Source organism: Podarcis erhardii, assembly GCF_964252035.2.
Source record: "Podarcis erhardii genome assembly, chromosome: 8".
Lineage (NCBI taxonomy): Eukaryota > Metazoa > Chordata > Lepidosauria > Squamata > Lacertidae > Podarcis > Podarcis erhardii.
Window position 1 is genome coordinate 66,022,269 of NC_138499.1, and position 15,299 is coordinate 66,037,567.

Sequence of the window (15,299 nt, forward strand, 5' to 3'; positions counted from 1 at the left end):
AATTGAATCTCGCTGCTGAAATAGACACCTTCAATTTGCATTAGCTCCCTCTGGCGGAGAGAACACCACGTTAAATTTAAAAGCAGCACACCTTAAAAAGTCAAGTTTTAAAGACATGGTTTCCATATAAACTCTTCTGGTAGAGTTAGAAGGTCTGTATCAGGCAGGCAGGGAACAGTGTTCCCCCCAAATGTACTCCCCTACTCTTCTACATGTGACTTCAGTTCCTGCTGCTGCTGAAGTGCCTTTTGCAAAAAGGAAAAACACAACATTCACTAGAAATTCAGTATGGCACATATAACTTTCAGGCTGAAGTTATTGCAAGGGATCAGTAGCTGATGGAGTCTTAAGGCAGTGCTCACCTGACCTGCATTGCTGCTGCTTACTGGAAGGTAAATGAGGAGAGGAGACGTAGCAGTGAGGTCAATGCAGTGCAAACCCACCAGCAGGAATGCCACATTGGCTCTGCCAGTGTGTCTGCACTGTGCTGACCTCGCCTCTCCCAGTAAGCAGCAGTGATGCAATGATTGCAGGTCAAGTGTACCCCATGCCCCAGCATCCCATCAGCTACTGCTGGGGTTGGTAACCAGTCAAAACTCGACACTCCTGCTCAAAATGCTGTTTTGCTTGTCAACTGTCAAAACAGAAAGACATACAGTCAGGGACAAAAATGTACATGTCCAGAAACAGATTTATTTTTGCAGAATATGCAATATTCAGATGGGCACTTTGCACATTCCTGGGAGTGCAGCATCTTGAAAAATCAGAAAGGAAATGCCACTGCAGAAATTCAGAGTCACTGTGTCCTTAAGCCCAGCCTGGCTGGGGATGAGGGAAGAAGCTAGCTCCTTCCACAGTGGAAAAACAACTCTGAACCATTTCAGAGTCGTCCAGTTTGAGGTGCTGGGATATTTGACACGAAAAGGTGGCCAACTTATTACAGATCCACTGGGAGAGAAAAACATGCAAGGCTAATACAGTATATTTCATTCCTTTCCACTAACATACTCCCACATTTTTGAACTCTTCATCACTCCTTTGCAGAAGCATCACTTGCACAAATAAAGTAAAACAGAGGTTACACAAGATCAGAGAAAAGAACATTATCATATTTTAGTATTAAACCAGAAGTGCTGGGGGAGGAAGCATATTGGAAGCTGGGGGAGGAACAAATTGTACAGGGCTTTGCAATATCCTTCCTGTGTGTAGAAGGCACAACCTACACAGCATAAAAAGCAACTGTCCTCCTTCTCAAAGGACAAGTGTTAGAGGTAAAGGTCAAAGTAAAGGACCCCTGGACGGTTAAGTCCAGTCAAAGGTGACTATGGGGTTGTGGCACCCAACTTGCTTTCAGGCTGAGGGATCCAGTGTTTATCCACAGCCAGCTTTCCAGGTCATGTGGCCAGCATGACTAAACCGCTTCTGGCACAACGGAACACCGTGACAGAAACCAGAGTGCATGGAAACACCGTTTACCTTCCCGCCACAGTGGTACCTATTGTGCTGGTCCCGGGGGAAGGTACCGTGGGTGTAAGCAGAGTCCACACGAAGAGGGGCGAGGTCCAAGACGGGGAGCCGGGCGGGGAACAGGTACGCTGGAACAGGAGGCCGAGCTGGGAACTGGAACACCGGATAGTCAGGAACAGGAGGCCAAGCAGGGATCAGGAACACAGGAAGGTCCAAAGCCAACAACGACGTTGCTCCCGCAACCTGGGGCCAGGCTGACTGGGCTTTTATCCTCTTCTAAGGCCGGGGGCGGTCCCGACCCCCAGGAGCCCCGCCTCCTCTGGCCTTAAGGCGAGCACTCCTCCTGGGGGCAACCAGTTCCCTTCGCCTCTCTGCCCTAAGCCTCTGCAGATCAGGAGAGGCCGAAGGGTTACTGGGCCCTGGAGGAGGCTCACCTGTGGCCACTGAGTCGTCAAGCCCCTCTGGGGCCAGAAGGGCTTCACCTGGGGCCAGCTCCTGATGCTCTGTCACAGGTGCAGGCTCTTCAGCATCTAGGCCTTGCCCCAGTTCAGCCGGCCCTGGAGGCGGGGACTCCTGTGCAGGCTGGGATTCCTCTGGTTCATCCTCAGAATCGGAATCCCAGGCCATCACACCATCCCCCCTCCCAGGCCCCCCCCTCAACCGAGGGTCCGGACCCGGCTTGCCGGGGTACGTCGCATGGAACTCTCGGAGGCAGGCAGGTGCGTGGACGTTGGCCGCTGGTTCCCAGGAACGGTCCTCCGGTCCATACCCCTTCCAGTCAATGAGATACTGCAGCTTTCCCCTGCGGTATCGGGAGTCCAGGATGCGTTCCACCTCATACTCAGGCTCTCCCTGAACCAACACTGGCTGCGGACGGGGACGGTTCGGGTGGAACTCGTCGGGTGGGGCCACCGGACTCAGCAGGGACCTGTGGAAGACCGGGTGAACCTTCAGGGTTGCGGGTAACCGGAGACGGAATGCTACAGGAGAGACTTGGTCCACGATAGGGAACGGGCCGGTGAAGCGGGCGTCCAACTTCCGCGAAGGTCGAGAGGGGTGGAGGTGGCGAGTGGAGAGCCAAACCAGGTCACCGACGCGAAGTTCCGGCCCCACCTGGCGGTGGCGGTCGGCCTGGGCTTTGTACGCTTCCTTGGCCTGGTGCAGTTGCTCCACCAAAAGCTGTTGCTGGGACTGGAGCTCTTGAAGCCACTCCGTCACCGCCGGGACCGCGGATGCCGGCAGCACATCTGGAAACAGCCGTGGATGATAACCGTAACTGGCCTGGAACGGGGTCTGCTGGGTGGATGCATTCACCGCGTTGTTGTAGGCGAACTCCGCCAATGCCAGGTGGTCGACCCAGTCATCCTGCTGGTAGCTGCAGTAACACCGGAGGTACTGCTCCAGCACCGCGTTCGCCCGTTCCGTCTGGCCATCGGTCTGTGGGTGGTAGGCTGACGAGAGGCAGACCTCTGTCCCGAGGGTCTGGTGTAATGCTCGCCAGAACCGGGATGTGAACTGAACGCCCCGGTCGGACACCACGCGCTCTGGTAGGCCATGCAGGCGGAAGACATGCTGAAGGTACAGCTGAGCGGTTTCCTTGGCTGTGGGTACAGATGGGCAGGGGGTGCAGTGCACCATCTTGGTGAAATGGTCGGAGAACACTAGAAGGCAGGTACAGCCACGAGACGGGGGTAAGTCCACTACAAAGTCCAACGAAACCGTGTGCCAAGGGCGCGGTGGAACTGGCAATGGCTGAAGTAGGCCGGGGGGTCGCCCGGTAGGACCCTTGGCGCGCCGGCAGACATCACAACCAGCAACGTAGCGAGCCACGTCGGCCTTCAGGCGGGGCCACCAAAACTCACGGCTGACCAGATGGGTGGTCCGATACCGTCCAAAGTGCCCCGCTGCTGGGGCATCATGGGCCATCCGGAGAACCTCCAGCCGCAGTGGCCCTGGCGGGATGTACAGACGGCCGTGGTGCAGCAGAAGGCCCTGATGCAGGACCAGCCCCGGATACTGTGGGCTGGACCCTTCAGCCAGCTCCCGGAGTCGTTCCTGGGCCCAAGCGTCGACCCGCTGCTGTTCCCGCACCCGAGCCTGCAGTGGTTCCGCCTCCTGGGTGGCCAGGAACGCAGCTGGAGGTAGGATCGTGGTGGGTTCTGCTTGCTGTACCGTGTCTGCGTTGTCTTCAGGTTTCCGGGACAGGGCATCTGCCTTCTGGTTCTGAGAGCTAGGGATATAGCGGATCCGGAACTGGAACCGGGAAAAGAACAATGCCCACCGGATCTGTCTTTGGTTTAGCTTGCGGGTGGTCTGGAGGTACTCCAGATTCCGGTGGTCGGTTCTCACCTCCACCGGATGTCGTGCCCCCTCAAGATGGTGGCGCCAGACCTCAAAGGCCACCTTGATGGCCAGTAGTTCCCGCTCCCACACAGTATAGTTACGCTCCGCTGGTAGGAGCTGGCGGGAATAGAAGGCACAGGGCAAGAGTGGCGCTTCAGGTCCATTCTGTTGAGACAAGACGGCACCGAGAGCCGTACTGGAGGCGTCGGTCTCCACCACAAAGGGTCGAGAGGGGTCAGGATGTTGTAAGATCGGCGCCCTCTGGAAACAGGCCTTCAACCCCTGGAACGCCTCCTCTGCCTCCTCGTCCCAGGAAAACGGCGTCTTTGGGCGCAGTAGCCGGGTCAACGGGGTGGTGCGATGAGCATAATCTGCGATGAAGGTCCGGTAGTAGTTGGCGAACCCCAGGAAACGCTGTAGGTCCTTGCGGTTCCGGGGTGCCGCCCATTCTCGAACCGCTGCCACCTTCCCAGGGTCCATCTGCACCCCATCTGGAGAGAGCCGGTGACCAAGGAAGTCCACAGTCCGCTGATGGAACTCGCACTTGCTGAGCTTTGCGTACAAACGGTGCTCACGCAAGCGCTGCAGCACGGTCCGGACATGTCCCTCATGGCGAGCCGGGTCACGGGAGTAAACCAGTATGTCATCCAAGTACACCACCACGTACTTATCTAACAAATCCTGGAACACGTGGTTGATGTAGCGTTGGAACACAGCAGGCGCGTTGCATAAACCAAAAGGCATAACCAAGTATTCGAACTGCCCGTACCGGGTCCCAAACGCTGTCTTCCACTCATCCCCGGCTCGGATCCGAATCAAGTTGTAGGCCCCCCGGAGGTCCAGCTTGGTGAACACCTGTGCCCCTTGCACCCGCTCCAGCAACTCCGAAATAAGGGGCAAGGGGTACCGGTCTGGGATGGTGATTTTGTTCAGGGCTCGGTAATCATGGCAAGGACGGAGTTCCCCACATTTCTTCTTAACAAAGAGCACTGGTGCCGCAGTAGGCGAGGTGGAAGGCCTAATGAACCCACGCTCCAGGTTCTTGCGCAAGAAGTCCTGCAAAGCCTCGCGCTCTGGCTCTGTTAGAGAGTATAAGCGACTCACCGGTAGGGGCGCTCCGGGCTGGAGGTCTATGCCGCAGTCAAAAGACCGATGCGGCGGCAGCTGGTCTGCCCCCCGTTCCTCGAACACGTCTTGGTAGTCCCGGTACACGGCTGGGAGCGTGGGTGCTGCCTCCTCCGTGGGTGCGGCCGCTAGCATCTGCGACTGAGCATGGGAACATGGATCTGGGAAGTGTACGGTCCGTTTGACCCAGTCAATCTGAACGTTGTGAGCCTCTAGCCAGTCCATTCCGAGCACCAGGGGGAACCGGGGCATGGAGGCAATGTCCAAGGTTCGCACCTCCCGGTGCTGCTGGAGACACAGGACCAAGGGCTGGGTCTCCCGAGTGACGGCACCCGAACGCAGGAGCCGTCCGTCAATTGCCTCCACCTGTACCGGTTCTGGTTTGTTCTGAAGTGGCACCTGATGATGCGCGGCAAAGGCAGCGTCCATATAGGAGCGGGTTGCCCCCGAATCTACCAAAGCGTGGGTAAGAATCCAGGGCCCACCTGGAGGGTAGAGACGCACCGGTACCATGAGATGTCGCAATTCTACTGGTGAGGGCCCTTCTTGCATGGTTTGGGACCCCACGTTGCTAGGGCCTTCGACTACCGAGGTTGGCGGTTTCCCTGCGACTGGTAGCTTCTCGGGACAGGAACGGGAGTAATGTCCACCCCCACCGCAGTAAAGGCACAGGTTCCCCTCCCGACGCCGCGACTTCTCCGAGGGGGAGAGCCGAGGTCGCGCAGCCCCGAGCGGCGTTGGCTTGACTGGTAACTCGGCTGTGGGCGTGGACCTGCTGGGAAGGACTGGCGCCAGGAGTCGGGAGTGCTGGCGGTCCCGGGTCTGGCGACGGTCCTCCAACCGATCGTCTATCTGCAGGCTCCGCTGAATGAGGGTATCCAGTGTGGTGGGATGATCCATCATGGCCAACTGGTCCAGTATCTCGTCCGACAGTCCCTCAAGATACTGGTCCCGTAGTGCAGAGTCATTCCAAGACAAGTCTTGTGCCAACAGCCGAAATTCTGTGGCGTAGGCGGCGGCTGTGGACTTGTCCTGTCTCAACCGACGAATCGCCCGATTGGCTTGGCTCTCCTTCAGTGGGTTACCAAACGCAGTCTCTAAGTGGTTACAAAACCCCACATAGTCCGTTAGCAAAGGAGAGTCTTGCCGGAGCAGTGGCAAAGCCCACTTGGCCGCCTGGTCCTTTAACAAACTGATTAAAAAATGCACCTTGGTGCGGTCGTCAGGGAAGTTCCGGGCTCGCCCCTGAATGTACAACTTGGCCTGGGCGAGGAACATGGGAAAACTGGCCTGGGTCCCATCAAATTTCTCTGGCAAGGCCACTGGGTACTTGCCTGGAGCTAGGGCGTCGGCCCCAGGATCTGGAAAGGCTTCCAACCGCTGCTGAAGCGCCGCAACCACATCGCTTAGCTGCTGAACGGTGTGGGTCAAGGCCTGGTTTTCCTGGGCCAATGCCACCAGCGCAGCCGCCTGGTCAGCCATGGCCTCTGGCTCTTCCCGAACGCACCCCAACGAAGGGGGAGTGCGGGTGAGGCGGGAGTAAACTGTGCTGGTCCCGGGGGAAGGTACCGTGGGTGTAAGCAGAGTCCACACGAAGAGGGGCGAGGTCCAAGACGGGGAGCCGGGCGGGGAACAGGTACGCTGGAACAGGAGGCCGAGCTGGGAACTGGAACACCGGATAGTCAGGAACAGGAGGCCAAGCAGGGATCAGGAACACAGGAAGGTCCAAAGCCAACAACGACGTTGCTCCCGCAACCTGGGGCCAGGCTGACTGGGCTTTTATCCTCTTCTAAGGCCGGGGGCGGTCCCGACCCCCAGGAGCCCCGCCTCCTCTGGCCTTAAGGCGAGCACTCCTCCTGGGGGCAACCAGTTCCCTTCGCCTCTCTGCCCTAAGCCTCTGCAGATCAGGAGAGGCCGAAGGGTTACTGGGCCCTGGAGGAGGCTCACCTGTGGCCACTGAGTCGTCAAGCCCCTCTGGGGCCAGAAGGGCTTCACCTGGGGCCAGCTCCTGATGCTCTGTCACAGGTGCAGGCTCTTCAGCATCTAGGCCTTGCCCCAGTTCAGCCGGCCCTGGAGGCGGGGACTCCTGTGCAGGCTGGGATTCCTCTGGTTCATCCTCAGAATCGGAATCCCAGGCCATCACACCTATTTATCTACTTGCACTGGTGTATTTTCGAACTGCTAGGTTGGCAGGAGCTGGGACAGAGCAACGGGAGCTCACCCCATTGTGGGGATTCGAAACGCCAACCTTCTGATCAGCAAGCCCAGGAGGCTCAGTGGTTTAGACCACAGCCCCACCTGCCACCCAAGGTTTTTGAAGCACCAGAGCAGATGCTCAGAAGTTCAGCAAACAGTCCTTGTGCTGGTGTTTTTCGTTTGGTCTTATGGTCCCTTCATATATTCCCAAGTGGCACATCTCCCTATGTATAAAAGATATACAAGCCTTCAGGGTAGGAACAGCCAGAAAACTAACAGATACACTTCAGGGACATATTTCAAGAACACATATATGTGTATACACACATATTTAAAAAGATGTTTTCTGCATATTTTACTCTCACGAAGTATTTTGTCGCAAGTTAAATATCTCTACATTTATTTCTCAGCTCACAAAAGAAAGCAACATAATGTTATGCAAAGAGACCTCCATGCAACCCTTCCAGAAACATATTTGCCTGGCTGAGTGCTTAGCAAAACTGCCGCAGAATACATCAGACGTTAGCATTCAGCAATAACATCTCAGTCACTCTCTCGAGAAAAATCATCTCCCTATTACATTCTGTAACAAAACAAAATGACAGACGATGCGGACACTTTTTAGATATAAACTATGAGGATAGTGCAGTCCTGTGGTGCCCATTTAATACTGGTGTGCTGAATCAAGCCAAAAGCAAAAAATAAAAAATAAAAAAATAAAAAAAAATTAAGAAAGTATGTTCTGGACTGTAAAAAAAGAAAAAGAAAAGAAAAGAAAAGCTTCGTTTTCCTGCAAGAAGCTAACCACATCATAAGCCGTGCTGAAGAACACAACCGTTTTCTATGCAAGGCTCAGCAGTTCATCACTGCAGCCAACCCAACTGAATATCCAACCACTTCCCACTCTCTTCAGTGCCAAGAAAGTTCTCTCTCATCCAGCATTTACTCCTAGTATAATTAATACAGAGGTGAAATGTGTCTCTAATCTATACAGTGGTGCCTCGCAAGACGAAAAGAATCCGTTCCGCGAGTCTCTTCGTCTTGCGGTTTTTTCGTCTTGTGAAGCAACCCTATTAGCGGATTAACGGATTAGCGCTATTAGCGACTTAGCGGCTATTAGCGGCTTAGCGGCAAAGCGGCTATTAGCGGCTTAGAAAAAGGCGGGGGAAAGCGAAAAAAATCGCAAGACTCGCAAGACGTTTTCGTCTTGTGAAGCAAGCCCATAGAGAAATTCGTCTTGCGAAGCGCCTCGAAAAACGGAAAACCCTTTCGTCTAGCGGGTTTTTCGTCTTGCGAGGCATTCATCTTGCGGGGCACCACTGTACTTTTAAAGTTGATGGTATAAAAATGGCAAAGAAACTAACATGCCCAGAGTGTGGAGAAATAGGAATACTCTTTGCATTACTCAGGAGCGCTTACTAGCTCTGATTGCAGCACCAAGATCCAAAAACTTGCTTTAAGCCAGCAGGTGGCTTGGTCGCACCCTGAGCAAGATTTTTTATTCCACCATTCCAACTCAGTTTTGAAAGTAGCCTCCATTTGCGCACACACACACACACACACACACACACGACGTTCTGCCATGGGGCAAGTGGTTCTGCTGCTCCCTGCGTCCCAGTCCCATGAAACTAGGTTCTGTGGTTCTCTGAATCCGAGCATTTGTTTAGAATAATTGGATCAAGCATGACATGCGTTTGGAGACCTTCTGATTATTGGCTTCCTGTAAAAACAAGTTTAATGGCTGCAATCTTCACAATGTGAGGGGGCGGGAATCTACATGGCAGAGAGTGTTGTGAGAAGTCCTAGGGAAATGTGATATATTACTCCAATCCCATAATAGTTCTAGTGCATCTGATCCACACCCACCCACTTTGAGAAGAGTCCAAACATTTGTGCCCTTGTATAATGGAATCCAATCCACTGAGAACAGAAAAGGGTGAAAATTGTACTCAATAAATAATAATAATGTTGTATTCACACCTTCCTTCTGTTCCTTTCTAGGGCATTATAAAGATTGATTTCAAATGCTAAGGGATTGCCTTCCTTATGCACAAAAGTATGCTTAATGATTAAGCATGGTGGAGACTTTTAAAAATCAGCCACTATGAAATGAAAGCCAATTTGAAGGGTCCTGTTAGGCATTGCCAAAAAAATATCTACATCACATACCTCAAATAAGGACAAACAAGAATACCAGTTTGCATATGGTCATTTATATGTACAGGCAGCACAAACTTAGAAAGAATTGTTGTAATTTAAACAGGAATACAATACATTGTGTTAAGTTGTAGGTGAACATATCAGACGACATAGCAATTCTCCAAACAGCTCTTGTTTATTCACAGGTCAGAACAGAACTGAACTGAAGGGTTCAGCCAGCCTGCTTATATAGAGCTCCAGTACAACGTAACTGTGACAACTTTCTGTAACTATCCAATCACTGAACATCACTTTCAATCCCTTATTTGCATATGTGGACCTGAGTGAAAACTATCTACAGTATCCCCCTGCTGGCCCAGGGTGAGAACTTCAGTACATAACACATCTCACCTTAGTGGGGAAGACATTGTGCCTCTGTTCAGCTGACAGTCAACTTTCAGGCTGCTGCTTCCCCATTTTATGGTTCATTATCTTTAAACTTTTATGGTTTACTATCTTGGACTGGACAGTCCTCGAATAAAGGACACCTTCAAACAGAGGACTCACAGCCCTTCAAAATGGAGGACTAACATACCACAGGATTAAGCTAACATATATTTCCACATAATGTCCATGTTTTTAGCCATTAAACGTGTCACTATAATTTTTCACCGAAAGGCCCTCCTATATAATATTTTGAGGGCGTTAACACAAGGTATATGCCTACAATTTTTGAGACTACACTTCAGATTTGAAATCCTACTGACACTGTTCTAGAGTGGTTAAAAATATAAAGATTTATGTTATATGGTGCAGAGATCCCATAAACCAGCAAGAAAGACATACTTTATTCTATTTTGCAATTTATGTTACCTAGAGCACTTATAACTTTTCTCCTGGCAATGAGATAGGCATTTTTTAGGAGACATATGCTCTTTTAAAAATGAGAATGACTAATATTCTGAGCCGCACAAACCCAAACATTTTTGCTTTCCAGTGATAAACAAAGATATGGTTTGTTGCCATTCTGTTGTAACAGGAGTTAATGAGCTCAACTGGGGGTGGGGGGGGGACCTCTGTCTGTGCAATGAATGTGATTAGCCCAGAAGCTGCAGAGTGGAATCGAAAAGAACTCTGGTCAAGAGACTGGCTCATGATGGAGACAGGCCTGAATGCCCGTCTTGAGAGCAGAACTGCTTTTCTGTGTGAGAAGCAGAAATGCTGACAAGGCCTTAAATGAGCTAAGACAAAGCGCTATTGTAAAAGAGGTACAAGACTCCATGTAGCTTAGCAGTGCTGGGTGACCATCATGAATTCCTCCTGTACCCCGATAAGGCTTGGTATCATGTTAGCCCCTAAAACAATGGGGAACTGCTTCTGCAGGTGTCTGTCCTGTGACTGACCAATATATTATTGTTTCAACATTTTTAATGTTTGCTGTCCTGGGCTCCTTTGGGAGAAAGGGGACAGTAGAAATGAAACACAGTGGTACCTCAGGTTACGGCTTCAGGTTACAGAAGCTTCAGATTAAAGACGCTTCAGGTTACAGACTCTGCTAACCCAGAAATAGTACCTCAGGTTAAGAACTTTGCTTCAGGATGAGAACAGAAATTGTGCAGCGGCGGTGCGGCGGCAGCGGGAGGCCCCATTAGCTAAAGTGGTACCTCAGGTTAAGAACAGTTTCAGGTTAAGAACGGACCTCCAGAACGAATTAAGTTCTTAACCCAAGGTACCACTGTAAACAAATACTATCAATCCCTCTGAACCTGTTGAAGGTGCCATGATGGGAACAGCTAACATGGTGCCCTTCAAGTGTTGTTCAACAACAACTCCCATCATTCCTAATCATTCACTGGGCTGGGTGAGGCCGATGTGAACCAGAAGCCAACAATATCAGGGAGGACACCATGTTGGCTAGACCCTTTCTTACCTCGTGGTCGGAGAAGAGCCGGACACCTTCTAGCTGGTGGAAGACTGGGTAGTGGGTGCTATCAATCTGATCTCGACGGTAAACATCTCCCACAACCAGAAAGGCATCGAGTCCCGAGTGCATCAAGTCCCACTGGTGGGCAGATGTGTGGGCTCTTAGGATGTGGGTACGATTCAGATAGTAGTTATCCCCTTTCTTCCTGCTAGGGTGGTCTTTTGGAATAAGCAGCCTGTCAAAATTCTGCTCAACGGTGACCACCGGAGGCAAATCATCGTACACAGAGAAGAGCGGCGTCCCAAAGCGCCCAATATATTGCTTGTAGAAGTGGTCTTTCACACGCTCTTTCATCAGCCACAAAGGGTGATGCTTTCGGTTGTGCAAGTTTTCCCCCACCTTGGAAAGAATCTTCTTTGTGACATTGGTGTAGTCATCTGGGAGATAAGATTTGCCAAGAACTTCCACTGCGTCTGTTATGGAGGTGCTGGCAGCAAAACCTGAAGATATTCGCCGGCACCATGCAGGACTGAAACTGGAAGGTCTTCTTCCCAGAAGTCCCCATGATGGAACCATTCTGCCACAGCCAAGTATTTGCATTAAGTTTCTGGATGCAGCCATTGCAGGGTTCTTTATATGCTGGAGGACGTAGAAAATCAAATGCAAATAATGATTTCTGATTGCAGTACATACACAACCTTTGATATGAAATACAGTGGTACCTCTGGTTGCGAACAGGATCCATTCCGGAGGCCCATTCGCAACCTGAAAAGAATGCAACCCGCGTCTGTGCACGCGCGGGTCGCAATTCGTCGCTTCTGTGCATGCACGTGACGTCATTTAGCGTGTCTGTGCATGCGCGAGCGGTGAAACCCGGAAGTAGCCCGTTCTGGTACTTCCAGGTTGCCGCGGGATGCAACTGAAAACGCTCAACCTGAAGAAAACGTAACATGAGGTATGACTGTATATGAGTTTTAGTCTACTCAGTCACAAAGAAAAGCTGATGAAATTATTCCATAACAGTTCTATAATGCAAGAAAATTACTAATGCTTTGGGAGTGCAGCAAAAACTAGCAATGGTCCAGAGACAGAGAGGGGGAAACCCTGTTGTTGTTGTTGTTGTTAGGCAAGTGGGTTGGGAAAGAGTCCTCCCAGGGCTTTGGGGAGCAGAGGCTACCAGATATGTTAAATAGCACTGTTCTAAATGGACCAAGAAATATGTTCATTTTAACTTCCCAATTAAAGCAAGCGAAAGCAAAACACCTACCTGGACAAACAGAACCATTTTGGAACATCAGAAGATGTGTGCCTCTCAAATAGTGTTGATAAACAAGATATACCCAATAGACTTTGACTGATTGTATTCCAGATACAGTCTTTGAAAATGCGGCCAATAATTCTCATATACAAGAAGCGATTCAAGGAAAATTTATGTGGATTCTTCTGTCTCTCTGCAGGAGATTGCCAGCCAATTACTATGGGAAAGAGAAAGAGGTAAATAACGAGAATGTTGAGTAACAAAGACCATGATCAAAAACATTTGTAATTTCTTCACAAAGCTTTCCATAATGGCTGATTGGGATGCAAAGCTGCAGTAAAAACTGAGTCATCCCATTTGTACTCTCTACTGCCTACTTCACCAAACTGTATAATGAACAAAAAGCCACAAGCTCACACCTTGTCTACCCACCCTACACAAAACTCAGACTGAGAGCCAGGGAGCTAATCTGAAGTCTGCCTCACTCAACCTCTTGCCTTCTTCTGCTGACCAGATGGTGGATGAGAAACATTCCAGGAACTCACCTGCCCGTGCAGGAGAAGGCAAATGCTACAACTAGTTGCTAGAAGATTACAAATGGCGGCAGCAGAAGACTATCTGGCTCCACATAGTCCCTCACACATAGCCAGTGTAGTGTAGTGGTTAAGAGCGGTAGTTACGTAATCTGGGGAACTGGGTTCGCGTCCCTGCTCCTCCACATGCAGCTGCTGGGTGACCTTGCGCCAGTCACACTTCTTTGAAGTCTCTCAGCCCCACTCACCTCACAGAGTGTTTGTTGTGGGGGAGGAAGGGAAAGGGGAATGTTAGCCGCTTTGAGACTCCTTAGGGTAGCGATAAAACAGGATATCAAATCCAAACTACTATTACTACTACTACTACTACTCTTCTTCTTCTTCTTCTTCTTCTTCTTCTTCTTCTTCTTCTTCTTCTTCTTCTTCTTCCTCATGAAGAGGATTATAAGTGAATCAGGCCTCAAATATGGCAAATTTGCAGGATTAGATAGGCCAGGTGTCAAGAGGGAGACATCTAGGGCCAGTGCTAATATTAGGCAGTGTGAGGCCACCGCCTCAGAAGGCGAATGGATTGGAGCAGTAGCTCCTGGCTGTTCCTCCTGACTCCCTACCCCTGTCAGCCATTTCCCTCTGCTGCCATACATCCTGTCCTGCCCCCAGTAATCTGGGTGTCTGCCTTAGGTGCAATGGAGGAGGCTATTCCATCACTGGTGTTCAAAGGAGATTTACCTTCAAGTCTAGTCAGCATCACAGTGTCCTTTACCCCAGACAGCAAAATGTCTAGAGAGAGCCCTAGAGGCATCACTGGGCATCTGCGGAGCCCCACAACCTCCTGGGCCAAGTCAGATGGATTCTCTGGGTTTTGCACCAAGATTCTTTTTCTCAATTAACTAAAACTACTACTATAAATGGTAAGCATCTCCCAAATTCCTATGTTTCATTAGCACTCTTTCTTGGAAATCATTGCTGATGGGCTCCAGATGGACTATTTAATATACAAATTTTTGTAAATTGACAGGTTGAGCCCAAATCCCTTAAAGCCGTTCATTTCTCCCTTCTGTCCAAAAAATACTTAATGGACAGAGAATCCCTAACAACCCTGAAATGCTGTGGAACATATGAGGAAAGTAAGGCTGCCTTCTTTTAGTGATCTGACAAACTTCTGTTGCGCAAGAGAAGTTCTACCAGTGTAACATATGCTAAAAACAAAATACCGGTAATAGACATATGGTAAAATTACCAAGATTGGGCATTTACCAAGCTGTTTAGCAACTCAACTAAGTTTTTTTTTTCCTCCAGCATACAAACTTGTCTGAGCATAAGGTTGTAAATGCTATAGTTGATGATATACTTTGCTTAAATCATCTCTGGTTAAAATGGGACATAAATTAGGAAAAGGTAACATACAATTCACAGGCTATGCGTAGCCCAGAGACATCAGAACTTTAAAAAATGGTGGTTCTAAGAAAGGCGCTAATGTGCATTAACTATTACCATTAGTTATTTCTGGGAAGAAGAGGCTAATTCAAATTATCTACCTTATTTACTAAAATGTAATGTGCACCTTTCTGGCCAAATTATGTCATGAAAATTAGAGCGTGCATTAGATTTGATGGTGCATTTATATTCGCCAGCAAATACTTTTTTGGTTTTAATGTTTTGAAAATTGAGGTGTGCATTAGATTTGATGGTGCATTAGAGTCACATAAATACAGTACTTCGGTTTTCCAGGACTGCCCCCATCCTCTGAACCATGCAAAGGAGCATGGGCTAGCTATTGTAAGCAAAAATTGAGGTGCTCAAGTAAACTGGTACACTTGGGAGCAGAAGCTGTGCAGAATACAAAACTATCAATCAATCAAAATTTATTATACAGTCACAGAACGGTTAAAAACAAGGCAGAATACCAAGAACGCTGTGTTTCTGACACAAATTCAAATAAAATACATATATAGAAACAGTAGAAGAAAGCCAAACCACACCTGAACTGGCAAAATCCTTTTATGAATCTTTGCAGGAGAAAACAGAAATGTGACAGTTAATTTCCTTTACTGTGTTGTTTGTCTCAATCAATAAAAAAAAAGCCAAATCCACTCAAAAGTCTCTCCTGGGTATTTTGATAAAGTAGGAGTGAATAATCAATTTTGTTCATCTCTATAAAATATACATTTAAAAAACCATTTTCCCCCTACCCATTCATCCCCACAGGACAGATATTTATTATAAGGAATACCCCTACCCCTGCAAAGAGCCATCTAGTGCTAGAAAAATGCCACCAGCTGGCATTTGGGAACAGTCAAGTTCTCTAAATAAT

At 49.6% G+C, this 15,299-nt stretch overlaps 1 protein-coding gene across 5 annotated transcripts in view; it reads right to left on the reverse strand.

The window, feature by feature from the left end:
• The window catches only part of FARS2 (phenylalanyl-tRNA synthetase 2, mitochondrial), a 210,955-nt gene that overhangs the window by 149,915 nt on the left and 45,741 nt on the right, over nucleotides 1-15,299 (reverse strand). For 3 of the 5 annotated variants that reach the window (XM_081873106.1, XM_081873105.1, XM_081873107.1), the window contains 2 exons: nucleotides 12,462-12,669; nucleotides 11,201-11,833 (listed from right to left, as the gene is read on the reverse strand). The exons of 1 other annotated variant lie outside the window; for it this stretch is intronic. In XM_081873106.1, the coding sequence (XP_081729232.1) occupies nucleotides 11,201-11,833; nucleotides 12,462-12,479 (651 nt within the window). In that variant the 5' untranslated portion in view covers nucleotides 12,480-12,669. The remainder of the gene's footprint in view (nucleotides 1-11,200; nucleotides 11,834-12,461; nucleotides 12,670-15,299) is intronic. One more of the 5 variants, XM_081873108.1, reaches the window with a different exon arrangement.